The sequence below is a fragment of the Cibotium barometz genome, chromosome 48 (genome assembly GCF_041138505.1).
Source record: "Cibotium barometz isolate CiBa-2024 chromosome 48, ASM4113850v1, whole genome shotgun sequence".
In the NCBI taxonomy this organism is placed as follows: domain Eukaryota; kingdom Viridiplantae; phylum Streptophyta; class Polypodiopsida; order Cyatheales; family Cibotiaceae; genus Cibotium; species Cibotium barometz.
This window is the reverse complement of record NC_141093.1, coordinates 43,506,767-43,534,210: the sequence shown is the minus strand read 5'-3', so window position 1 is coordinate 43,534,210 and position 27,444 is coordinate 43,506,767. Positions and strand designations below refer to the sequence as shown.

General features: G+C 45.9%; 1 protein-coding gene across 1 annotated transcript in view; it reads left to right on the top strand.

Annotated features, from left to right (window-relative positions):
* Positions 1–1,719: 1,719 nt before the first annotated feature.
* LOC147611191 (DNA damage-binding protein 1a-like) overlaps positions 1,720–27,444 on the top strand; it is a 122,286-nt gene continuing 96,561 nt past the window's right edge. Inside the window, exons 1-2 of the mRNA XM_086785854.1 lie at positions 1,720–2,102; positions 2,213–2,261. Coding sequence (XP_086641980.1) covers positions 1,999–2,102; positions 2,213–2,261 — 153 coding nt within the window. The 5' untranslated portion in view covers positions 1,720–1,998. The remainder of the gene's footprint in view (positions 2,103–2,212; positions 2,262–27,444) is intronic.

Below are 27,444 nucleotides of genomic sequence, written 5' to 3'. Positions count from 1 at the left end.
AACATAGCCCCAACTCTAAAGTAGACTCCATCCTTGGAGTGGAAACAAAAGGAACGCTTTAGCAGCCGTGGTGGTCGAACATGGAAAATTGGTGGGGGGACGAAGTCGTTAGTGAGCCTTGTAGTACTTGGGGACGTGGAAGAAGACCTTGTATCTTGACCAGAAGGCTGTCTCAAACATATATTCAAACGTATTCAGCCTCCATGACGGCAGCCACATCACTCGCTCATAATAGTTGAAGATTTGCTTGAGGGTGGGGCCCTTGTTGATGTCGAGGCTAGACCTTGTTGATGTCGAGGCTAGACCTTGAGGACCCTCGTCATAGTAATGCCATTTCGGAAACATGTCCATCTAAATCTTCACACTGTCGTATTGTTAGATGAAATGGTTCATCTCCCTTCCTATGGTAATGGCTGGACCATTTTTAAGTTTTGGCATATCTAGTGTCAAAACTAGTCACTTGTATAAGTCAATTTTGACATTCATTCCCTTGCACAATAGAATACTTGTGAGCTCTTCTCTCCTCTACTCTTGCTTGCCTGTATGCAGTCCGTTGCAATAGAATACTTGTGAGCTCTCCTCTACTCTTGCTTGCCTGTATGCAGTCCATTGCAATAGAATACTTGTGAGCTCTCCTCTCCTCTCCTCTTGCTTGCTCGATGGATGCTTGCTCGTATGCAATTGAATCTTGCTTGCTTGATATTGAATCTTGCTTGTCTGTATGCTTTTGAATCTTTCTTGCTCGTATGCAATTGAATCTTTCTTGCTCGTATGCTTGCTCGTATGCAATTGAATCTTGCTTGCTTGCTTGTCTGTATGCTTTTGAATCTTTCTTGCTCGTATGCTTGCTCGCATGCAATTGAATCTTGCTTGCTTGCTTGATATTGAATCTTGCTTGTCTGTATGCTTTTGAATCTTTCTTGCTTAATGGATGCATGCTTTGATAGGCTTGATTGTAGGGTTCTTTCTTCCATTAACTTCTTCCCCATCCACCTTTTATTAGAGGATCATCGTCGCAAAGGTTACCTTTTCTTACCTCCATTTAGGCATAGAGAGCTCTTTCTTCACCCTCATAGCCATGGAGCATTCTGGTATGACAACGAAAGGAGGACGTGACAAAGAGCTAGTGCACCCACATCGAGAAGTTGCATTTGCGACCAGAAGGCAAGACTAAACGACAGTTGATTCGATAAGGCTAAGGTAAGCTCTTGGCTTGATAGACATATATGAAAAAGTGTAATGCTTCTAACCTGATAAATTCGATGTAAATAATAATGTATCCAAAATTAGCATTGAAAAAGAACAACAAATTCTTGGCCCATCAATCTACAAACCCCAACGAGTTACCTTCGTGCTTACAATTCATGTTCCGATTGCAAAGAAAGACACGGGTGGTGGATAGTTTCGCATACGCAAGGAGTATGGCCCTCTTGTCTTTAAAGAAAAGAAGAGTCTCTTCCTCTCTTTGTGTGTGTGTGTGTGTGTGTGTGTGTGTAGCCAAGAGAGAATCTCTCTTAGAGTTCGATCTCTTTGTCCCTATGCAACAATTTCTCCTCCATGTGTGTAGCAAAGATAGAATCTCTCACATCTTTAATTCCATGAAGAGAGACTTTTGGTTTGTCTCTATCTCTCTCCCTTGAAAAATCCATTTTCTACGAATTTTGGAGCACAATAAAATGGTGATTTCACCATTGTTCATTGTCTCAGTTTGAGAGTCGAGGGGTTGGATTTTCCAAAGAGGAAGGAGCCATATAAGAGTTTATAGGAAAATAATTATTGTGTTGGGGGCACCTGGCCTTAAGGCTAAGTGAGTGAAGCCCTAGGCGATCATATTACTGTATTTGCTGTCGTGGCGTTTCCCTCCCAAAAGCATTTTACTAGGGACATTTGGGTTTCTGTAGAAGCTCTGGGTTGTATCTTGCTGCTGTCGTTGGGGCAGAGCTTCTCGTTGGAAGACAGAAGAAGAAGCAGCATCAACAGCTGATTCAGCTCGACAAGATGAGCATCTGGAACTATGTGGTCACGGCGCACAAGCCTACTAACGTGACACATTCCTGCGTGGGGAACTTCACCGGCGCCCACGAGTTGAACCTCATCATAGCGTACCCTCTCTCTCTCTCTCTCTCTCTCTCTCTCTCTCCCCCCATATATATATGTCTGTCTGCTCTTTGATTGTTTACCGTCTTGCCCACACGTCTCATCTGCCTTGCAGGAAATGCACGCGAATCGAGATTCACCTGTTGACAGCGCAAGGTTTGCAGGTAACACTGCCTTTTTGTTGGGAAGTTTATCAACTCTCTGCGCGTTGAATTCTTGTCCTGTTCAAGGAAAGCTTAACATGCCGGATCGTTCCATCTAGGTCTTCTCCCACTGTACCTTTTTGTTTTGCATACGTGAATAAAAACTTCGTTTTAGAAGCTATATAATATTTATCCGATCATGTGGCAGGTCTTGAGACCTTAGTTTTGAAATTTTGCACGAGTTTGGGCTGAAATAAGGACGTTCAATTTGATGTGTACTTGAGTGCAATTTATTTTTCCTCTCTCTGAATCAGGACTCTAGTCAGGGCTCAAATCTGGGTCCATCACATCGTCAGGCCCAGGCGAAAATCACTTGGGCTAGGGCTGCTGGCTACTTTGCTTGTCAATGTTAGAAAGAGGCATTAAAGTTTGACTAAGTGAGATCAACTCTTACAGGCTTTAGACCCTGTCCTATGCTCTGAGTGTGCAGGCGCAACCTTGGATTGCATTCTTTGTTACAAGGTTTAGAATCACATAGGAAAGGGTTGGGGATGTATTCATATGCTGTGTTGTAGTGCCTAATCGAAAAATTAACACTGTTGTGACAGCCAGGTATTGTGTTGCGTGCTGTTGTGTGCTTCAGTGGGTGTATTAGTCCCATTTAGTGATCTGGCTCCAGGTTGGTTTTTCTAGGGCAAGGCATGTGCTGTAGGGAACATATGTGTGTGTGCGTGTGTGTGTCTAGTTACCATGAAACATGTTTTAAATATAGGCAATCACGTTTGAAATGTTGCTAATGTTCCAAACGACCTTTTTTTTAAAGGTATAAAAAAATGATACCAAACCAGGATGACCAGAGAACAAAAAAATGTAAACTTGCCTTCATTTTTATACGACTTTGTGGAATGTTTGTTGTCACGATTCATGAGGCAAGAAACATCATGATTGTTGACATCTGGCGTTTGTTGGATTTGAAGCTAGGGGGCAAATTGTTCCATGTATGCTTAATGGTCGATCACTTGTTGACACAAAGATTATGGTAAGATGTTGCAACAAGAGGTTTCAAGCGATAGACATATGCAATATTTGATAGAATTGAAAGAGACATGTCTGTGCAATGCTCTACAGTTTGCAAGGCATGTGAGGCAAGGTGATTTGTGTCAAAATTATGGGGAGTATGCACAACGGAAGCAATAGTTGTGGCAAGATAGAGCAACATATACGAGAGACAGCAAGAACACAAGATGTATAGAAAGCTTCTATATTACCTTCTATTTCGGGCTTCAGCCACTCCAAAGTTGGCTTGACCTTCACCTTGTGAATGTCTTGATTGTGTTACAAAAAGTGAGGCCTCCTGCCCTTTATATAGGGTCCTTTATATAGGGTTCACCAAGGGCTAGTGTAACATGGTTGAACACAATGCTAATCAATACACTTAAATACACTAAGATTTAAAGGACACTTGCTCAAATACAAGAAGTAAATTGCTGAATTGACAAGAGGCACACAATGAGCCGGAACGGTCGACCCCTCCCTTGAGTAAATTGTATTACTATTGGAGAAATTCAATACATAGTTTCACGGGCATCCATTGCCAAATCCTCCATGCCAATGCATATGAAATTCAGCATTTAGAAAACAATGGTATGTCGATGTAGATCACCAAGGAGCTGCCTTGATGCCCGGCCCGACTTCAGTGCCCATATTCTCTACCATTGGCTCTATGTTCTACCAAGCACGGTAGCAACATCTTCAAGAGCACATAGGACAAGAGAAATACTACATAGGGTGGCTAAACAAGGAGTCATGCCCTTCTACTGAGTAAGTAATGACAATACATTGTCCAATTACCTTACCAGTCTTCATAGAAGTTGTTGCAAGCGGAAGCCTTCGCGTTGGAAGCTTTAGAAGTGTTGATATCTTCGATTTGCCGCAATCCTTCGCGACAAAAGTCTTCAAGAGGATGAAGGGAACCTTGGGAAAGCTTTCCCTATGGTTCAACTTGAGAAAGGAAGGCTGAAATTAGGGTTTTCAGCAAAAAGATCAGAAATTACAGCAAAAATGAGAGCTGTTTTGCTGAATTTCAGTCATTGGGAGTGAGTAGGAGAGTGATTAGCACTTGGAAACACTCTTGGAAGCTTGAAAAACACCCTAGCAAGTTGGGTATGGCTATGGAGAGCTTGGAAATGGAGAGAAATGGTGGAAAAACAGAGTTTTCAGCCTCCAAAAATCCTCATGAAGAGAAAACACGAATTTCTCTTAATAAGTAAGTGAATTGGGGTCCAATCAGGTGAAGGGACATGGGGAGATGCCCATTTATGAGTAAAAGGGGAGGATCAGGTCCTGGACATTGAGTCTTGTCCGCCTCGGGACTTCAGTGAGTGTGAACTTGGAAGAGGTCATAATTTATAAGTGACTTTTGGGCGCCCAAACTTTAATGAAATGGGAACGCACTCACTTATAAATATTGGCTAAGTCCTAAGGGCTATTTGAGCCTAGATCGGGAAATACTTACCACCTGTTCACATGCCACACAATCATGTCAGCAGACAGTTTCACACGCACGGTTCACGGGGGGCGGGCGTCCCCTTACTCGGAACTACACATAGGTCATGCAGGCATGAAAACAGCATGCAATTTCATTTGCAGGCAAGCACATAAAGATGCTATGCAAGCACATAAAGATGCTATGCAATGCAGCATAGGCAAGCACATAAAGATGCTATGCAATGTAGCATTGGCATGAGCAATTTCCGTTCATGAAACCATATAAGACCAGGCGTTTCCAGGCAAGTATACGCAATACGAGACCCAGTGGAAAGCCAATCCTCCAGGCGTTTCCGGGCATGTACACAAAGGCACAAGTCCCAGCGGAAAGCCAAGTCCTCCGGGCGTTTCCGGGCATATACACAAAGGCACAAGTCCCAGCGGAAAGCCAAGTCCTCCAGATATTCCGGGCATGACAACATCAAGTCCCAGTGGAATATCATATCCAACTATATAGCATGACACGTGTCAATCACCTGCATAGGCATATTCCATAAGCCATGGACACTAATCCAATATGTACATAGTGTGAAAGCAAGAGTGAACCATTCGGGTGGCCAGCCATGGACACTAATTCAATATGTACATAGTGTGAAAGCAAGAGTGAACCATTCGGGTGGCCAAATGGTGACATTCCCCCCCGCTTCTAAACAGTTGTCCGCAACTGAAATGCATCCAAATATGTGTGAAGCACATGCGGGCAATCTTTGAAGAACTCTTCATCTACCCATTTAGCATCAATGGGAAGATAGTTCTTAAACTTCACAAGGTAACGCCTCACAACTTTGCCTGTAGCGAGCTTGCGTTCCTTGTGATACACAATCTGCTCTGGATGCAAGATCTCCTCAAGCTCATCCACTTGTGGTGGATCCTCAATGACCATTTCACTGGGCTCCGGCTCTACATACTTGCGAAGAAGACTCACATGAAAAGCATTGTGTATGTGCCAATGACTAGGTAATGCCAATCTGAAAGCCACTTCATTGATCTTCTCGATCACTCGAAAAGGTCCATAGTACCTGGTTGCAAGCTTAGGATATGCACCCTCTTTGCCAGGCCTCTTTGCAAGTCTTGCTTTCTCAAATTTCAGCAATACCCAATCATTCTCTTTAACATCCAATTGCCTTCTATGCTTGTCGGCAGCCTTTTTATGCTTGTCTTGTGACCTTGCAATGGCTGTCCGCACCTGAGCAAAAGCAATATCCAAGTCTCTTACATACTCATCAGTTGCAAATATCTCATCCTTTGTGCGAAGGATGGGTGGCAAAACCACCTTATCATAAACAATCTCAAACGGGGCCTTTCCCGTAGATGCATGCACCGTGTTGTTGTATGCAAATTCCACAAGTGGTAAGTACTTCTCCCAAGAAGACTTCTGATCCGCCACAACATTTCAAGAGATCCAACACGGCTGAATTTGCAGCCTCACTTAGCCCATCCGTTTGAGGGTGATAAGCTGATGAGAAGTCCAATTTGGTGTCCATATTATCAAATAAGGCCTGCCAAAAGAGACTTGTAGTCCTGGGATCTCTATCCCCCACAATGGACTTCGGCATTCCATGATGTTTGAACACTTGTGCAAGATATATTTTAACCATATGCTCAGCTTTGATGGTCTTTTTGACCGGCAAGAAATGAGCTTGCTTGCTAAACCTCTCCACAATTGTCCAAATTGCATCATTACTCTGTTGGGTACGTGGCAAGTCCATAATGAAATCCATTGTAATACTTTCCCATGGCTGCGTGGGAATAGGCAATGGCTGAAGCAAACCTGGTGTCTTTTGCCTATCAAATTTGACCTTTTGACAGGTGATACATGCACGTACATGTGCCTCTATGTCCTTCCGCATACCTGGCCAAAAGAAATACCGCTCAATCATGTGCTTAGTAGGCATTATGCCTCTATGACCAGCATATGGAGGAGCATGGCACTCATCCAAAACCTTTTGCCTCATGTCAGACACCACACATAGGCAATTATCTTTCATGAGATAACGCTCTTTGATCACATATGAGGCATGTGCATGACCAGCCATCAAATCAGCCCAAATAGTGGCAAAATCAGCATCCGTATGATACAAATCACGCATGGTAGACAAGTCCCCATGAGAGGCAACCGAGATAGCTGCTACATACGGCTTTCGTGACAATGCATCGGCCACTACATTCTTCTTTCCTGGGGTGTGCAAGATCTGAAAATGAAACATAGAGAGGAAATTGGCCATCCTCATATGCTTCTCTCACAACTTAGTTTGAGTAAGAAAATACCTCAAACTCTGGTGATCTGTCTTCACAGTGAAATCAGCCCCAAGAAGGTAATGTTTCCATATAGTAAGTGCATGAATTACAGCCAAGAGCTCTTTCTCATAAATGCCAAGAGATAGCTCTGCATCATGCAATCTACGACTCTCATAAGCTACGGCATGTCCCTCTTGATTAAGGACAGTCCCTATGCAATTTCCAGATGCATCACATTCCACACAAAAAGGCTTTTGCAAATCCGGAACGATCAACACTGGACCATGAGTAGTTGCATCTTTCAATTTGAGGAATGCATCTCTCTCTACATTAGTCCATTTGAACACGGCCTTCTTCTTTGTCAAATCATGCAAAGGAGAAGCAATCCATGCAAAGTGCCGAATGAACCTGCGGTAGTAAGAGCATAATCCAAGAAAAGTACGGATCTCATGCACTGAACTCAATTCGGGCCAATTCCGAATTGCATCAATCTTTGCAGGATCCATCCGCACTCCATCTTTGGACACAATATGTCCAAGATAATGTATCTCTGACAAGAAGAACTCACTCTTCTTTGCATTTATGAAGAGTTTATGCTTATGGAGCTCTTCAAAAACAATAGCCAAATGAGCTTTATGCTCTTCTTCGGTCTTCGAGAAGACTAGTATGTCATCAAAGAAGACACCTGTAAATTTCCTGTACCCACGGAATATGCGATCCATCATTCTATTGAATGTAGCCGGGGCATTTGTAAGACCAAAAGGCATAACAAGATACTCATAAAGCCCAAATGCTGTCCTGAAAGCAGTTTTGTGTACATCCTCAGGCACTACACGCACTTGATGATATCCACTCTTGAGATCAATTTGGCTAAAGCATGCCGATCCATTCAACTTGTCAAGGATGTCGTCTATGCGTGGAATCGGAAACCTATTCTTGATGGTAAGCTTATTCAAAGCTCTATAATCCACACACATACGAAAGGATCCATCCTTCTTTTGAACTAAGAGGACGGGTGAACAATATGGGGAAGAGCTTGGCTGAACCAAACCCTTCTCAAGAAGCTCATTTACTTGCTTGATGATCTCCTCTTTTTGGGATGCACTTACACGATAGGCTGGCCTATTAGGTGGTGAGCTACCCGGCACAAGATCAATGCGATGATCTTCCGGTCGTACGGGTGGTAATTCATTTGGTAACTCATCAGCAAAATAATCATTGTGCTCTTGCAAAAATTTCAGCCTATCATTACTAAGAGTGTTTACATGTACATTATTTTTCTCAACATGATCTCGTACAAAAATCAAGTACGCAAAAGCACTCTTTTTCATTACTTTCTTAATTTGTACATGAGATACAAGGGGAATGGTATCACTCTCTTCACCAGCATCAATTACATGTTCTCGGCCTTTATGCATGAAGGTGATCCTGTTAGTCTTGTAAGCCTTGCACGGATCAATACGTGTATGCCAAGGCTTTCCAAGCAATACATCACAGCCATTCAAAGGTGCCACAAGAAAATCCTCATGATCCACATAGCCTTGAATGTGTATGCGCAACTTGCCAAAAATAGGCATGACCTGCACTTCTCTACCAACAAAGGCAGCCCCTGCTTCAATTTGAGGACCCATGTCCTCCACTTCAATACCCAAAGCAGCTGCCATCTGAGTGGATATGAAATTCTCCGATGCACAATCATCAAACATGAACAAAGCGGGTTGATCTTTGAGCTGTCCCCAAGCTTTACATACAACCCTATCTTTGCTATCATGTGAAGTGTTGCCCTGCACATCCGGAATCATATGCACATTAGGCTTCGGTACATTAGCATTTTCAGCTTTGTTCTTCTTATTTGGACATGCTCTTGCCATGTGCTCAGTGCTGCCACAAGTAAAGCATTTGCCTTCACGCATATATTGCTCCTTCTTCTCAGCACTAAGACCAAAGTTTGCCCGCTTATAAGGGCGCTTGTTAGCAAACTTATTTTCAGCTTTTGGACCTGATTTGGCTTGGTTTTGGTCCCTTTTAGGTGGCTGTCCATCATTTTGCAGGTTTTGGACAGCCCTCTCTTTGCCTTGAAATGAGGGTTTAGCCTTATTGGATCGACTCAATTTGAGTTCCAATTGCTCGGTGGCGGTGGCGGCTGCGATTAATTGGTGTAAGGTATGACCAGGATACATTTGTAATCCCGCTTTGTACACGGGTTGCAATCCCGATTGAAACCTTCTCTTCCTTTCCGCCTCGGTGACATGCATAAATGGAGACACCTCTAAGAGCACTTTCCAAAACTTTTGTACATATGCATTTACCGATTTCCCCTCATTTTGCTTTACCCAATCCCACTTCATTGTTATCTCATTCAATGCATTGGGAGGCAAGAATTGAGCATAGAACCTCTCCTTGAACTCTTGCCATGATCTAACAGGATTCGGTGAGAGCTTCTCCGTGAGCCACCAATGGGCAGCAGTGCCTTTCATGAACATGCTTACATGCCGGATCATGGATTTCTGAGTGAAATCCTCATCACTGAAAGCAATATCAAACTGGGCAATAAAAGCAAGTGCCTTTGATGCATCATATTCTCCATGATATGTGTCAAACTTCACAGATTTGTCTCCGGCTTTGAAGTCACGAGACTTTGATGCATGTGTGTGCATCTCAACATGTTTTCCCCCATGTTTGTCCATTGGGACAGCTCCTGTGACTAGCATCATTTTTGGACCAAAAGGTGATGCATAAGGCATAGATACATGTGCCCTGTAAGCATGAGGCATGGCTGGCCCCTCAACATGCATTGATACATTTTCAGCTATAACTTCTCCCTCACGAGCACACTCGAAGGCATGAGTGGCATGAGAGATACGCGGAATACCTGCACCAACAGAAAATTGCAGCCCATGTTGCATGTGTTGTGCATGTACATTTTCAGCCAGCAATGGCATTTGACATACATTTTGACCACTGCCATAAACATTGTATCCTTCACGGGCTACATGAGGTATTCTTGCATGGCGTGAAGTCACTGATTGTTCCTCTCCCATCGCATGGAGGTTCATCCTCTTAGACATAAGTTCTTGTTCGGGTACTTGTGGGGATTCCAAGACATGTGGGATGGTTGCTGTCACCAATTGGCCGACCATTTGGTCCATCTCCAGTTTTTGCGTCTCGTTCACTTGAGGCCAGGCCGGTGTCTCGTGTGAAGAGGCCAGTATTTTGCTGACATGGACGGGAGCCAGACTGGTGCCACCCGTGTGTTAGCAGGATGGTGTCGTATGGACGGGAGCCAGACCAGTGCCACCCGTGTATGACCTGGACTGTGTTCGACCCATGGGACTGTCACGCCATGGAAGAGCCAGTATTCGTGCCGTGTTTTGCCTATGGGACTGTCACACCATAGGGAGACTCGTGCCTGGAACTGTGTCTTACCCATGGGACTGTCACTCCATAGAAAGACCAGGTTTTTATGTTTTTATGTCGTGCCAGTTTTGTGCCGACAGATATTTTGTACTTGTTCCATGAACGGGAGATATGTCCATGTTACTATTTGCACATGCACACATATTTTGCATGTTTGAAACTGTTTTCGCATGACATGTATTTGTGTGTTTGCTTGCTTGACGTGTTACTTACTGAGCGGGGACGCCTGCCAGTGAGTCGTGAAGTCTGCTCTGTATTCTGACGAGTTTTGGTGCATGTGAACAGGTGGTAAGTATGTCGCACATGTTGTTTTAATGTTTTAAAATTCTAACCTTTTATTTTATAAGGTTAAGTGTTCACATTCACTTAAATGTGGGCACCCCCTTTGGGCACCCACTTAGGGGCCAAGGTGGGGAGCCCCACTTAAGTGAGTGTGGGGGTGGGCATGGTCACCTACCCAAACTCCCCACCCACATGCAAACGTGGGAATCACCAAAGTAAACTCCACTTTAATTTTATTAAATCGCTTCCATCCTTCAAACGTGGACACACCACCCGGCGGATCATTTCAACCTTGCGCTCGTTCTCCAACCGGCGGCTGTGTACTCTCTTTGCTCCCAGGCGGCTGAAGTTTGCTGCGCATGCTCCTCTGGTGGGCTGTGCGTACCATCTGCAGCAAGACTGCTGCGCATGCTGTTTTTCCCACTAAGCATGTTACCGCTCCCACAGGCGCATGCTTTTACCTTTACCATAAGCGACTGCTTCTAAGGCTACTGGCTGCCCTATCCTCTGCACTACAGGCTGCAGCCAAAGCACCTCCCCATGCTTCTCTACAGGCGACTGGCTACTGTTCATGCTTTTCTACTGTCTATGTAACTGCTGGCTGCGCATGAGCTTCTACAGGCGGCTGGCTGGCAGACAGCAGGCGGTTCTTAGCAGACAGCAGGCGGTTCTTAGCAGACAGCTGCACTTCTCCCAGGCAACTGCATCCCCACCACCTATAGGCGACTGTGCACTCCATCTCCAATAAGGCAAGAGGCTGTGCACTCCATCTCCAATAAGGCAAGAGGCTGTGTACTCTAACTCCAGCAAGCTGCTCTTTCTCCCCACACAGCAGCCAGGTCTCTCTCCTCCCTTGCAAGTGGATGCTTCTTCTCTCATAGCAGGCGGCTGTGCCCTTTGTGGTGGTACTTGACTTGGTGATTCACCACGAGGCAACTGTTTCGTCAACAAGGGTGGCTTCATCATTCCACGAGTATTGGTTTTCTATCAACCATCTACAAGTAAGTGAATTTCAGATTTAAGTAAAGTATTTTATGTTTAAATCTGATAAGGGAATCATCTTGCTCGGCCAACACCCGTTCGGTGCCGGGTTGTCCAAGCTCTATTGGAGAACCTCGGTCCAAAGGTGCTGAGATCGGGAGAGCTAGGCGTTAGTACGAGAGCGCCTGTTTGTGCGTGGTCTCGGAACACCAGTGAGGCGCTCTCCGCGGAGTCCAGTGAAAGCACAGGACCGTAGAGATTGGACCACACTAGTGGTCGTACTGCTTCGAGCTTCTACATCAAGTTTCGACTTCGAGCATATTTGTTTGGTACTGTTTTCATATGTACATGGACATTATCTGGTTCTTGGAACCCATGGAGCATTGTATTCATTAAATACTCCCAATAAATATATCATATATTGAGGGGGGGTCGGCCCGTTCCGGCCCCAGTGTTGGTGTCCATCTTTCCATTTCATTTCATTTCAATTCCAAGTTGTATTAAGTTGTCCATTTCAAATTTGTAGTTTTAAAGTTGTGCTATTAAGCGTGTGGGTGTCCAACAGAGTCTTTTCCACTTGACGGGATCGGTTTCAGTTGCCTTTTCTACATAGGCATCCTCGGCACGAGCCAAGTATGCACGTGCTGCATCCCTCGGTTGCATGTGCAACTCTTGAGCAATCATTGCCATTGCATGATCCATATAAGATTCAGCTTTCTTGGCCTTCAAACGGTCATGTACCAATGGATCCTCGCGGCGATAGAGATTCAATTCTTCTTGTTGTGCATGGAGAAGAGCCTGCATACGAGTAAGTTCAGCCCTCAAGACTATGGACTCTTCTTCTTGCATCTTCTCTTTGCCACGGGACGGCTGTCCCACATATTCATGTTCCCTATTGTGCACCACATGAGTTTGCTCATCCTGTGAAGCATTGGAGGCATGCATTTCATTGTCCCTGCCTCTTGTATTAGCATCTCCAACATTCATTGTATGGCTGTCCATAATGTTCTAAGTGTAGAGATAGCTAGTGTTCACGGTGATCGTCTCTCACGATAGAAGTGAAAGAGAACCGTATGCTCTGATACCAATGTAACTTGGTTGAACACAATGCTAATCAATACACTTAAATACACTAAGATTTGAAGGACACTTGCTCAAATACAAGAAGTAAATTGTTGAATTGACAAGAGGCACACAATGAGCCGGAACAGCCGACCCCTCCCTTGAGTAAATTGTATTACTATTGGAGAAATTCAATACATAGTTTCATGGGCATCCATTGCCAAATCCTCCATGCCAATGCATATGAAATTCAGCATTTAGAAAACAATGGTATGTCGATGTAGATCACCAAGGAGCTGCCTTGATGCCCGGCCCGACTTCAGTGCCCATATTCTCTACCATTGGCTCTATGTTCTACCAAGCAAGGTAGCAACATCTTCAAGAGCACATAGGACAAGAGAAATACTACACAGGGCGGCTAAACAAGGAGTCCTGCCCTTCTACTGAGTAAGTAATGACAATACATTGTCCAATTACCTTACCAGTCTTCATAGAAGTTGTTGCAAGCGGAAGCCTTCGCGTTGGAAGCTTTAGAAGTGTTGATATCTTCGATTTGCCGCAATCCTTCGCGACAAAAGTCTTCAAGAGGATGAAGGGAACCTTGGGAAAGCTTCCCCTATGGTTCAACTTGAGAAAGGAAGGCTGAAATTAGGGTTTTCAGCAAAAAGACCAGAAATTACAGCAAAAATGAGAGCTGTTTTGCTGAATTTCAGTCATTGGGAGTGAGTAGGAGAGTGATTAGCACTTGGAAACACTCTTGGAAGCTTGAAAAACACCCTAGCAAGTTGGGTATGGCTATGGAGAGCTTGGAAATAGAGAGAAATGGTGGAAAAACAGAGTTTTCAGCCTCCAAAAATCCTCATGAAGAGAAAACACGAATTTCTCTTAATAAGTAAGTGAATTGGGGTCCAATCAGGTGAAGGGACATGGGGAGATGTCCATTTATGAGTAAAAGGGGAGGATCAGGTCCTGGACATTGAGTCTTGTCCGCCTCGGGACTGCAGTGAGTGTGAACTTGGAAGAGGTCATAATTTATAAGTGACTTTTGGGCACCCAAACTTTAATGAAATGGGAACGCACTCACTTATAAATATTGGCTAAGTCCTAAGGGCTATTTGAGCCTAGATCGGGAAATACTTACCACCTGTTCACATGCCACACAACCATGTCAGCAGACAGTTTCACACGCACGGTTCACGGGCGGGCGTCCCCTTACCCGGAACTACACATAGGTCATGCAGGCATGAAAACAGCATGCAATTTCATTTGCAGGCAAGCACATAAAGATGCTATGCAATGCAGCATTGGCATGAGCAATTTCCGTTCATGAAACCATATAAGACCAGGCGTTTCCAAGCAAGTATACGCAATACGAGACCCAGTGGAAAACCAATCCTCCAGGCGTTTCCGGGCATGTACACAAAGGCACAAGTCCCAGCGGAAAGCCAAGTCCTCCAGGGGTTTCCGGGCATGTACACAAAGGCACACGTCCCAGCGGAAAGCCAAGTCCTCCAGATATTCCGGGCATGATAACATCAAGTCCCAGCGGAATATCATATCCAACTATACAGCATGACACGTGTCAATCACGTGCATAGGCATATTCCATAAGCCATGGACACTAATCCAATATGTACATAGTGTGAAAGCAAGAGTGAACCATTCGGGTGGCCAAATGGTGACAGCTAGGGTTGGGCCAACCTTAGATCCCACATGTCCACTTTATTTGGGGTGTGTTCACACCCACATGATCTCTTTCTCTCATCCTTTACCACTTGTACGTCATATAGCATTGGACATACAAGATCAAAATGACCCCCTCTCAACCATATGATAAATGACAAGGTAGGTAGCCTTTATAAATTAGGCTTTTACAAAAGTGATGAGTTATAGAGAAATGTGGTTCACTCCCAATTCTAGTAAACATGCTTCACTCCTCAACTAGAAGAGTTGTTTATCATATGAGGAACTTACAAAATTCTCCTCAATCTTAGTAAACATCTTTGGTACCATCTCTTTCATAGTGGCTTCGTGCGCATTACTCTGGTTGCTCCTTTGCTTTGATGAAACCATCTTCTTGCAAAAGATAGTCTTCAAGTGGAATTTGGATGTACCATTCTTCATTACATTGGCTTCATTGGTTGCATTTTCGTACTTCTCCAATCCTTTCTCGTGGTAGATACGCTTTATACGTACACAAGATTGCCACCCATGTTTTAATAGCTTATGCATGTGCTTCTCAATATGCTTCTTGCTTTCATCTTGTGTAAACCGGTCTTGGTCTTCAGACGAAACCAAAGGGCGGTGCAAAAACAAACTTGTACACAAAACACTTCAACACCTTTGAAGACTTGGAAAAGGAAACAAATAGGGGGAGCTAGAGTGCTCCTACAAATAGTACACGGACACTGATTGGTCCCAAAACGCAGTGGCATCCCTTGCGGTATTTCTTTAATTGATTATAAGAGAGCTTTGATTACAATATGGTTGGAAACTCAGCCGTTACAGTAGAACTTGTCACCAATTGGCCGACCATTTGGTCCATCTCCAGTTTTTGCGTCTCGTTCACTTGAGGCCAGGCCGGTGTCTCATGTGAAGAGGCCAGTATTTTTGCTGACATGGACGGGAGCCAGACTGGTGCCACCCGTGTGTTAGCAGGATGGTGTCGTATGGACGGGAGCCAGACTGCTGCCACCCGTGTATGACCTGGACTGTGTTCGACCCATGGGAATGTCACGCCATGGAAGAGCCAGTATTCGTGCCGTGTTTTGCCTATGGGACTGTCACACCATAGGGAGACTCGTGCTTGGAACTGTGTCTTACCTATGGGACTGTCACTCCATAGGAAGACCAGGTTTTTATGTTTTTATGTCGTGCCAGTTTTGTGCCGATAGATATTTTGTACTTGTTCCATGAACGGGAGATATGTCCATGTTACTATTTGCACATGCACACATGATTTGCATGTTTGAAACTGTTTTCGCATGACTTGTATTTTTGTGTTTGCCTGCTTGACGTGTTACTTACTGAGCGGGGACGCTTGCCAGTGAGTCGTGAAGTCTGCTCTGTATTCTGACGAGTTTTAGTGCATGTGAACAGGTGGTAAGTATATCGCACATGTTGTTTTAATGTTTCATATTCTAACCTTTTATTTTATAAGGTTTAATGTTCACACACTTTTAAAAGTGGGCACCCCCTTTGGGCACCCACTTAGGGGCCAAGGTGGGGAGCCCCACTTTAAGTGAGTGTGGGAGTGGGCATGGCCACCTACCACATCCCCATAGAACTGGCCGCCCACATGCAAGCGTGGGGGGGCCCAGCCAACTCAAAATGTTAAACTCCACTTTAATTTTATAAAAGAAAAAAAGGCTTTTACCTTCAGCGTACAAAAAAAAACCGACCACCTTCGTGGAGAAAAAGAACCGGCAGCCATCATCTCTGCGCACGCTTTCTGAGGCGACTGATGTACTGCTGCGCCTAACCCTTCCAGGCGATTCTGAATTGCTATACAGGCCGTTTTTCCTACACAAAGGCGGCTGCCATATCTAGCTGTACGGCTGCTCCTAACTGCAGCGTGCTGCTTCTGTTTTCCTAGGCGGTTGCTCCCACAGGCGACAGAATCAGAGTCACATGGGGACGGGGATGGGGACGGGGATGGGGACGGGGTCGGGAACGGCAAAAAAAAACCTCTTTTTTAAAAGCAATTTAGGAGTTGTATGCATGACATACATATAGAGACACACTTTGAACAAAATTTTACACTGAATAGACAAAAAAACAAGAGTCATTTTGAGCAAAATGCGCTAATAAAACATCGATGGCACACTGATTATGTGATTGATAGTCTGATAGATACAAAGAGATAAGTACATGCCTCATGGGCAGTGAGGGTTACAAAAAAGTGTGGGTACAAAATAGGGATACTAGATAGATTACAATAGATCATGCCATTGGCAGTGGGCACAAAAAAGGTGAGATGGCTCAAGGCTCAAGAGTCAAGCCTCAAGCTCCTGAAGTGCTAGCCTGGCGGGAGGCTTGGAAGTCGAAGTCGTCGATGCCATTTGAAGCCTCCTCCTCCCCCTCAGGCTATAGCTCCTCCTCTACCTCCTCAAGATGCTCCTGAGCTGCAGGATCCTGCTGTGCCATCTCCCATTCGGTGAAGGGATCCGCCTTCCCTGTTGCTGTCGCACATAGCATGCGCAAGTTAGCGCTCACAAAAACCAAATCACTTGCCCTTTGCACTTCAAGGCGGTTCCTCTTCTTAGAGGCAATGTGACTGTAAACGCTCCAAAGTTGCTCCAAGCAACTAGAGCTCACAACCTGGCTAAGGATGCGAATAGCCAAGCGCTGCAACTCCGGCCCATCTGATCCGTAATCCTCCCACCAAAGAGGAGACCCAATCTTGAGGCGGTCAAGCTGTGCATCTAAACATCCAAAAGATCCCTGCCGCGTCCTGTATTGAGATAGCTGGTCTCTGATCTTCCGCCTGATGGTAGGGTCGGGGTCTAAGCGCTCCAAAATGATCCGCCATCCCCTGCTTACTTCCTTGTCGGCCTCTTGCTTTCTGCCCTGGAACTCTGGATCAACCACAAAGGCAGCCGCATGAAGAGGGGAGTAGTAGGAGTTCCACCTGGACTCACATAATGAGTGGATCTCCTCAAACTCGGCCCTGTCTGGCACAAGCTGCTGGAGTGACTCGATCATGCGATCCATGGCCTCATAGACCTTGCCGATACATGGTTCACGGCCGTCAATGACTTGTAGAAGGTGAACAATAGGCTTGACCAAGGCATCGAGTGTCTTCACCTCCTCCCACCAAGCCGCATCGTCGGCGCGATCTCGGCACGTTCTCCCTGTTGCCGATTTTGACTGCGGCATGGCAGAAAATTCATCACTAAGGAAAAGCCCTCTTAGGGCTCCGCCACATATAGACAAGCGGCCTAGCATGAGGAAGTTGTATGCAAACCTTGTCTCAGAATACTTGAGGAGGGAAAGAGTGCTCCTTTTAGAGAACTCATGTCGCAGCCTTTGGTGGTTGAGGACAAAGGATACAAGCTGGTTAGCCTCCTCAATGGTGGGTGCAATCCATGGCAAGGCACCTATGTCTTTGAGGAGGTTGTTGAGACAATGGGCCATGCAAAAAGAAACTGTGATGGATGGATACATTGACTCAATAATGCTCCCGGCTGCCCTATTTGACGCCTCTCCATCCGCCACCATGCCGACCACAAGCTCCGGCCCAATGACCTCGATCGTGGACGCCCATTCCGCGGCAAGCTCATCCACGGCCTTCCCAGTGCCACTCGCATCATGTGACTCGATGAAGTACACTTTGCCCCTTGAGTAGGCCACCACTCCATGGATGGAGCGCTTGCGCGTGTCACTCCATTCGTCTACAATGAGAGAGACTCCTTAGTCTCCCACGTTGCCTTTGTATCTGCCGCCGCGTGCTCAACGGCCAACTTCTCCCTATCAAGCAAAGTGGTGCGAATCTTTTCCGATGAAGGTGGCACATAAGAGGGGCTATATTCCCCGATCTTTGTGGCCATCTCACGGAAGTAAGGAGACCTATTTCAAGTAAGGAAAACCATGTAGCATGTTAGCTTTTTTTGGCAATATGACAAATGCTTTGAAGCATGAGACATTAAAAAAAAAAGAGTGAAGAGAATTGAGTCTCGACTCTCACCGTGCCGCTTGAAACGCAATGTGGTTGTGGTAGAAGAACCTAGCCACCGACCTATCCACCTCATCCTTCAATTTTGGGTTCCAATTCTTGTTAAGAGAGGATTGACGGCGGATGGGAATGGAGGCACCCGATGTGGATGGAGTGGACTTGAATGGTTGAGAGCTTGAAGCAAGATTTGGGTTCCTCTCCACCTCCATTCGCGTCGGTTGCTCTCGTGCTCTCACCACATCATGAGGATCAACGGCAACATGTCGCCCTCTCTTTGCCGCCTCGGCTGCCTCATAAACCTTGAGCTTCTCAAGAAGCTCCGCTCGCTTCTCAGGAGTAACGCGTGCGCAAAATTGCACTTGATGACCGGCCTCGTGCAAAAAGTGAGCTCGCACTTTGTTGGCGCCGCCACTTCTCTTGTAGGAACAAAGCTTGCAATTCCATGCCCTTGAACCACCGCCCACTCCACGACTAGCGTAGTGGACCTCATCCCACCATGACCATGTGTGCACCGCCGGCCTCCTTCGTGAAGAGCCTGCAACGGAAGATGTGGCGGCGGCGCCTTCACCTTGAGATGCCATGAATGATGATAGTGTGTGTGAGAGAGAGAGATGGCTTGGAAGTTGGAGAGAGAGAGAGAGAGAGAGAGAGAGAGAGAGAGAGAGAGAGAGAGATGGCTTGGAGAGAGAGAGAGAGAGAGAGAGGGCTTGGAAGTTGGCACAACTTGGAACTTTGAAGTTTGGATTTTGGAAGCTTGAGGCTTGAGAAATGAGTGTGGGTGCAATAGAGAGTGTGCCTTTTTTTATAGCTGGAAATCTGCCCGTTTCTGCCCGTTTCTGGCCGTTTTCTGCCCGTTTCTGGCCGTTGGAGGCATCCCCTCACCGCGTCCCCTGCCCGTCCCGCGTTTCGGGAACGCGTCCCCGGGATGACCTCATGCGTCCCCGTGTTGCACGGCGTCCCCTGCGCGTCCCACCCGTCCCCGGCCGTCCGCGTCCCCGCGTCCCGCGTCCCTAAGGCCCGTCCCCGCGTCCCCGTGTGACTCTGGACAGAATACCAGCAGGCTGCGCTGTCCTCTCCTCTGCGCTGGTGTTACCTGCAAGCTATCCACCCTCTACAGGCTGCGCCTGTTTTACCTGCAGGGCTGCCCACCATCCTCATAGGTGGCTGCCCTTTTCTCTTGCAGGCAGCTGTGTGTGTACACTCTCTTCATAACAGGCTGCTCCTCCACACCAACTTCTTCCCACGCTGCAGTCGGGTATCCTCTCCCTTGCAAGTGGGTACTCCTCCTCTCACAGCAGGCGGCTGTGGACTTTTGCGGTGGTACTTGTCTTGATGGTTCTCCACGAGGTGACTGTGTCTTCATCAAGGTGTTATATTGTCACCAATTGGCCGACCATTTGGTCCATTCCTAGTTTTTGCGTCTCGTTCACTTGAGGCCAGGCCGGTGTCTCATGTGAAGAGGCCAGTATTTTGCTGACATGGACGGGAGCCAGACTGGTGCCACCCGTGTGTTAGCAGGATGGTGTCGTATGGACGGGAGCCAGTGCCACCCGTGTATGACCTGGACTGTGTTCGATCCATGGGACTGTCACGCCATGGAAGAGCCAGTATTCGTGCCGTGTTTTACCTATGGGACTGTCACACCTAGGGAAACTCGTGCCTGGAACTGTGTCTTACCTATGGGACTGTCACTCCATAGGAAGACCAGGTTTTTATGTTTTTATGTCGTGCCAGTTTTGTGCCGACAGATATTTTGTACATGTTCCATGAACGGGAGATATGTCCATGTTACTTTTTGCACATGCACACATATTTTGCATGTTTGAAACTGTTTTCGCATGACATGTATTTGTGTGTTTGCCTGCTTGACGTGTTACTTACTGAGCGGGGACGCCTGCCAGTGAGTCGTGAAGTCTGCCCTGTATTCTGACAAGTTTCAGTGCATGTGAACAGGTGGTAAGTATATGATACTTGTTGTTTTAATGTTATTTTATTCTAACCCCTTTATTTTATAAGGTTAGGGGATTCACACTTATTTAAAAGTGGGCACCCCCTTTGGGCACCCACTTTGGGGCCAAGGTGGGGAGCCCCACTTTTAAGTGAGTGTGGGGGTGGGCATGGTCACCAACCCCCACTAATCCCCCACATGCATGCGTGGGTAGCTCTAAGGTTATCTTCACTTCAATTTTTATTAAATATGGCTCTCCATCAAGCGTAAAGGAATCGCTTCTTCCTAACGTTGATTCATCACCCTTCGAAAAGGAACCAGGCGGCCATCTCTTCCATCGTGGCTGGTGGCTGTACACGCCTCAAGTGGCTGCACATATCCTCTGCCGGCTTCCTCTGTATAGCTGAACCACCTACAGCAGGCACTCACTCTCTGCTGCTGCAGGCTGCGCCTACACCTCAACAGGCTGGCTGCCACTACTGCTGTATCCTCTGTTCCCGCTGCTGCACCTGCCCCTCTACAGGCGACTGTTTTTCCTTACACAACAGGCTGCGCTTGTCCTCTCCCAGGCGGCTGGCTGCCCCATTGATTGCATCACCAGGCGGCTGCAGCCAGGCCAACCACTGTTCCTCAGGTGGCTGCGCAGGCTGCTGGGTACCCTCTTCCAACCGGCTTTGATCTCTGCTCCTACAGGTGGCAGCAAACCCACAAAGAACCTCAGCGTACTGCTCCTACAGGTGGAAGCATTCCTACAGGCGGCTGTTTACCCACTGGCTGCGTTGCTTTGTTCTTTTGCAAGCAAACGTGGGCCATCTTCTCTCCACACTATAGCCCGGCCTCTTCTCCAAGTGGGTTCTCCTTCTTTCACAACAGGTGGTTGTGGTTTTTCTTGCCTTGGTAGTGCATCACGAGGAGACTGAATCTTCATCAAGGGGACTTCACATCACCTGGAAGACTTCATCATACTCTGAGTATTGGTTTCATATCAACCATCTACAAGTAAGTGATTTTCAGATTTGAGTAAAGTATTATATGTTTAAATCTGGTAAAAGATTCGTCCCGCTCGGCCTACACCCGTTCGGTGCCGGGTTGTCCAAGCTATATGGGCGAACCTCGGTCCAAAGGTGCTGAGATCGGGAGAGCCAGGCGTTAGTACGAGAGCGCCTGTCTGTGCGTGGTCTCGGAACACCAGTGTGGTGCTCTCCGCGGAGTCCAGTGAAAGCACAGGACCGTAGCGATTGGACCACACCAGTGGTCGATCTGCTTCGAGCTTCTACATCGAAATTCGAGCTATTTGTTTGGTACTGTTTTCATATGTACATGGACATTATCTGGTTCTCAGAACCCATGGAGCATTGTATTCATTAAATACTCCCAATAAATATATCATATATTGAGGGGGGGGTCGGCCCGTTCCGGCCCCAGTGCTGGTGTCCATTTTCCATTTCATTTCATTTAAATTTCAAGTTGTTTTAAGTTGTCCATTTCATATTTGTAGTTTTAAAGTTGTGCTATTAAGCGTGTGGATGTCCAACGGAGTCTTTCCCACTTGACGGGATCGGTTTCATTGGTATCAGAGCACGGTTGTTTCCCTCTTCCTAGTGGGGAAACGAACCTGTGTACTGGAAATCCCGCTTTTAGCAAACTTTGAACACAATGGACAGCCAAGGCAACCCTTTGGAAGTACCAAATTCGAGGGGTCCATCTAGTGCTTCTCGTGGGTCTGATGCCCTGCGTGGTAGGCACAAGCCCCTTGAAAGGGTTCTTGATAGTGAATCCAAGGGTCAACTGTCTCCAGGAAAGACAGTTATGCTTGAACAAGACCCTGATGCTATGAAAGCTGAAATGGAACATATGAGAAAACTTTTGCAGGCTCAAGAGCAAGAATTGAAGTTTTTGCATGAAGATCCTCATCTGCAAAGTGCTATTGAAGCCAGGAAGGCTGATGCTATGGTTGATGTAACCTTTGAATCAATGGCTCGTGAAGTGGGCAAGAAACCAAGGGAGTTGGCACTTGCCTATCTCCTTCGCAAAGGTGATATCAAAGAGGGGGATGACGGAGAGCTGATTTTCAGAAATCCACCTCGTTTGAAGCATGGAGATCCCGTATCCCAGAGGCTAAAATCTTTTATGCAAAAGGAAGAGGTGACTGTCACCTCTCGTCATGCATCCTCTCCTCAAGGCACTAAGCCTGACAGATTTATGTATGCCAGTGCTCATGGAGGGCACGAAAGTCACATGCATGCAAGATATGTATCTCATGGTGACTGGTCTGCTTCTAGAAAAATTTTGCCTTCTGAGTTGTCTCATGGAGAGACCATGCCATATGCAGGTAAGTCACATGCATCTGAGCTTCGAGTTCGTGGAGCACATGCCACCGTGCCCCATGAAGCTTCTTTGACGGCCCATGGAGCCCATGCAGACAGGGCTACCCCGTTGGATAAGGGGAAAAGAAAAAGAGAGGACCATGAGCCTCATGTCAGTAAGCTCAAGGAGTTCAAAGCAGGTGATAAATCTGTCAAATTTGATGTCTTTCATGGTGAACATGATGCTTCTAAGGTGTTAGCGTTTGTGGCACAGTTCGACATTGCTTTTAGCGATGAGGACTTTACAGAAAAGTCGAAGGTGCGCCATGCTAGCATGTTTCTGAAAGGCACTGCTGCCCATTGGTGGATCACCGAAAAGATCACCAAGGATCCCATCTCTACTTGGAAGGAATTCAAAGATAGATTTTATGCTCAGTTCTTGCCACCCAATGCAGAGCAAACTCTCACTCAAAAGTGGGATAGGCTGGAACAAAAAGATAATGAGAGTGTGCAACAGTATGTTAACAAATTTTGGAAAGTGTTGCTGGAAGTGACTCCCTTCATGCTAATCACCGAGGATGAAAGAAAGAGGAAGTTTCGTTCTGGATTGCAACCAGCATATAGATCGGGTATTGAATTGCACCCAAAACATACGTTGCAACAACTCACAGCTTCTGCCCTTGCTACAGAGCAATTGGTGCTCAAGATTAAGCAGGATCAAGGAGGTTCCAAGGCGAAGGACAAGGCTGTCCCAAATCAGCAAAAGGGCGGACAGCCATTTAAAAAGAACTTCCGGGAGCCTTACAAGGGTGGTAAAGCTGAAAATTACACATCTAAAGAACAGGGCCCAAGAAAGAACAAATTTGGATTAACCCCGGAGCAAAGAGAGCAATATGCTAAGGATGGAAAATGCTTTTCTTGTGGTAGCAAAGACCACATGTTTCGGCAATGCCCAGATCGCAAACCAAAGCACGAGGACAAGCACACCAAAGCAAATGTTCATGCAGTTCCTGATGTGCAAGGTAATACAGGTCATGATGCAAAAGAGCGTATGGTTTGCAAGGCTTGGGGGCAAATCAAGGATCAGCCCGCACTCTTCATGTTTGATGACTGTGCAACTGACAATTTCATCTCTATGCAAATGGCAGCTGCATTGGGTATTGAGGTTGAAAACATGGGACCTCAGATTGAAGCTGAAGCTGCATTTATTGGTAAAGAGGTGCAGGTTACCCCTTTGATTGGGAAGTTGCGTATCCATATACAGGGCTATCTTGATAATGAGCATTTCTTAGTTGCTCCTCTAAATGGATGTGATGTATTGTTGGGCAAGCCATGGCACCATAGGCTTGAGCCCCGCAAAGACTACAAGTCCAATATGATTTCTTTTATGCATAAAGGCCGCATGCACTTTATTGATGCTGGCAAAGAAGGGGATTCTATCCCAGTTGTATCACACATCCAAATTAATAAAGCAATGAAAAAGAGTCTTTCAGCGTACTTGGTTTTTGTGCGTGATAGTCTTGTGCCAAATCATCAAACTGTGGATGCTATGTCTAATGATAGGCTGAATTTTCTTAATGCATTCAACGACTGTTTTGTTGACTCGTTGCCAGGTGAACTACCTCCCCAAAGGCCCGAAGATCACCGCATAGATCTTGTGCCAGGTAGTTCTCCACCTAACAAACCCGCATACCGAGTGAGTGCTGCACAACAAGAAGAAATTATGAAGCAGGTTAACGAGCTTTTAGAGAAAGGTTTGGTTCAGCCCAGTTCCTCACCTTACTGCTCTCCTGTGCTTCTTGTTCAAAAGAAGGACGGATCATTCCGTATGTGTGTGGACTACAGAGCTTTGAACAAGCTTACCATCAAGAACAGATTTCCTATTCCACGTATTGATGATATCTTGGATAAGCTTGATGGTTCAGCTTGCTTTAGCAGACTTGATTTGAAGAGTGGTTATCACCAGATACGCGTGGTGCCACAAGATGTCCATAAGACTGCATTCAGGACAGCCTTCGGATTATATGAATTCTTGGTAATGCCTTTTGGTCTCACCAATGCTCCTGCTACTTTTAATCGTATGATGGATAGGATATTCCGATCCCATCGCAAGTTTACAGGAGTCTTCTTTGATGATATCTTGGTTTTCTCCAAGAATGAGCAGGAACACAGAACTCATTTGGTCACAGTGTTCGAAGAGTTGCGGAAGCATAAACTTTTCGTCAATGCTAAGAAAAGTGAGTTTTTCCTTTCAGAGATTCATTATCTGGGACATATTGTATCCAAGGATGGAGTTACAATGGATCCTGCAAAGATAGAGACTATTCGGAATTGGCCCGAATTGCAAAACGTACATCAAGTACGTAGTTTTCTGGGATTATGTTCATACTACAGGCGTTTCATAAGGCATTTTGCTATGATTGCCACTCCTCTACATGATCTCACGAAGAAGAAAACTGCTTTTAAATGGACTTCAAAGGAACAGGATGCTTTCTTGCAGCTCAAGCATGCGATCATATGTGGTCCAGTATTGATTGTTCCTGACTTGCACAAGTCATTCGTGGTTGAATGTGATGCTTGTGGTGATTGCATAGGAGCTGTCCTAAATCAAGAAGGGCATGCAGTTGCATACGAGAGCCGTCGTTTGCATGATGCTGAGCTTCATATAGATATCTATGAGAAAGAGCTCTTGGCTGTAATTCACGCCTTAAAGATTTGGAAACACTACCTTCTTGGGGCTGAATTTGTGGTCAAGACAGATCATCAAAGCTTGAGATACTTTCTATCTCAAACCAAGCTTTCAGAGAAGCAAATGAGAATGGCGAATTTTCTTTCCATGTTTCATTTTCAGATTGTGCATACTCCAGGAAAGAAAAATGTGGTGGCCGATGCACTATCTAGGAGGCCTTATGTTGCTGCAGTCTCAGTGGCCTCTCATGGAGATCTATCTGCTATGAGAGATTTGTATCATTTGGATGCTGATTTTTGCCATATATGGACTGATTTGATGGCTGGTCATTCACATGCCTCTTATGTAATCAATGAGGGTTATCTCATGAAGGATAATTGTCTATGTGTGGTGAAGGATTTGCGTCCAAAGGTTATGGACGAATGTCACGCTCCACCATATGCTGGTCATAGAGGTATTATGCCTACTACTCGCATGATTGAGAGGTACTTCTTTTGGCCGAGCATGCGTAAAGACATTGAGGCTTATGTGCGTGCATGTATTACTTGCCAAAAGGTGAAATTTGACAGGCAAAAACCTCCAGGTTTGCTTCAGCCATTGCCTATTCCCTCGCAACCTTGGGAAAGTATCACGATGGATTTTATTATGGATTTGCCTAGATCCTAGCATGGGAATGATGCTATTTGGACTATTGTCGACAGGTTTAGCAAGCAAGCTCACTTCTTGCCCGTCAAGAAAACCATCAAAGCTGATCATATGGTAAAGCTTTTTCTTGCTAATATTTTCAAGCATCATGGTATGCCCAAATCCATTGTTGGGGATAGAGATCCCAGGACTACTAGCCTATTTTGGAGGGCTTTGTTTGATAATATGGGTACTAAGCTTGAGTTTTCATCAGCTTATCATCCCCAAACGGATGGCCAAAGTGAAGCTGCAAATTCAGCCGTGTTGGATTTGTTGAAATGTTATGTAGCAGATCAAAAGAGTGCATGGGAGAAATATCTTCCACTTGTTGAGTTTGCCTACAACAATACAATCCATGCTTCCACAGGAAAGGCTCCGTTTGAGACTATTTATGGCAAAGTGGTCTTGCCACCCATCCTTCGAACAAAGGATGAGATTTTTGCAGCTGATGAATATGTTCGTGACTTGGATGTTGCCTTTGGTCAGGTGCGGACAGCCATTGCAAGATCTCAGGATAAGCATAAAAAGGCTGCTGACAAGCATAGAAGGGACATGGAAGTCAAAGAAGGTGATTGGGTATTGCTGAAATTTGAGAAGGCTAGGCTTCGGAAGAGGCCAGGACGAGAAGGATCATATCCTAAGCTTTCTCCTCGCTATTATGGACCCTTCAAGGTGATTCACAAAATCAATGAAGTGTCCTACAGGCTTGCTCTACCTAGTCATTGGAAGATTCACAATGCTTTTCATGTGAGTCTATTTCGGAAATATGTGGGGCCAGATCCTGATGAGCCTGTCACAGAAGATCCGCCAGAAATTGAAGAGCTTGAGGAGATCCTCCAGCCAGAACAGATTGTTTTTCACAAGGAGAGAAAGCTACCTGCAGGAAAGCTTTCCAGGAGATACCTTGTGAAGTTTAAGAATTATTTGCCTATTGATGCCAAATGGGTAAATGAGGATTATTTTGCAGATTATCCGCAGTTGTTGCAGGCATATCTTGAGGCTTTTCAGTTGAGGTCAACTCTTTAGAAGCCCGGGGGGATGTCACCAATTGGCCGACCATTTGGTCCATTCCTAGTTTTTGCGTCTCGTTCACTTGAGGCCAGGCCGGTGTCTCATGTGAAGAGGCCAGTATTTTGCTGACATGGACGGGAGCCAGACTGGTGCCACCCGTGTGTTAGCAGGATGGTGTCGTATGGACGGGAGCCAGATCAGTGCCACCCGTGTATGACCTGGACTGTGTTCGATCCATGGGACTGTCACGCCATGGAAGAGCCAGTATTCGTGCCGTGTTTTACCTATGGGACTGTCACACCTAGGGAAACTCGTGCCTGGAACTGTGTCTTACCTATGGGACTGTCACTCCATAGGAAGACCAG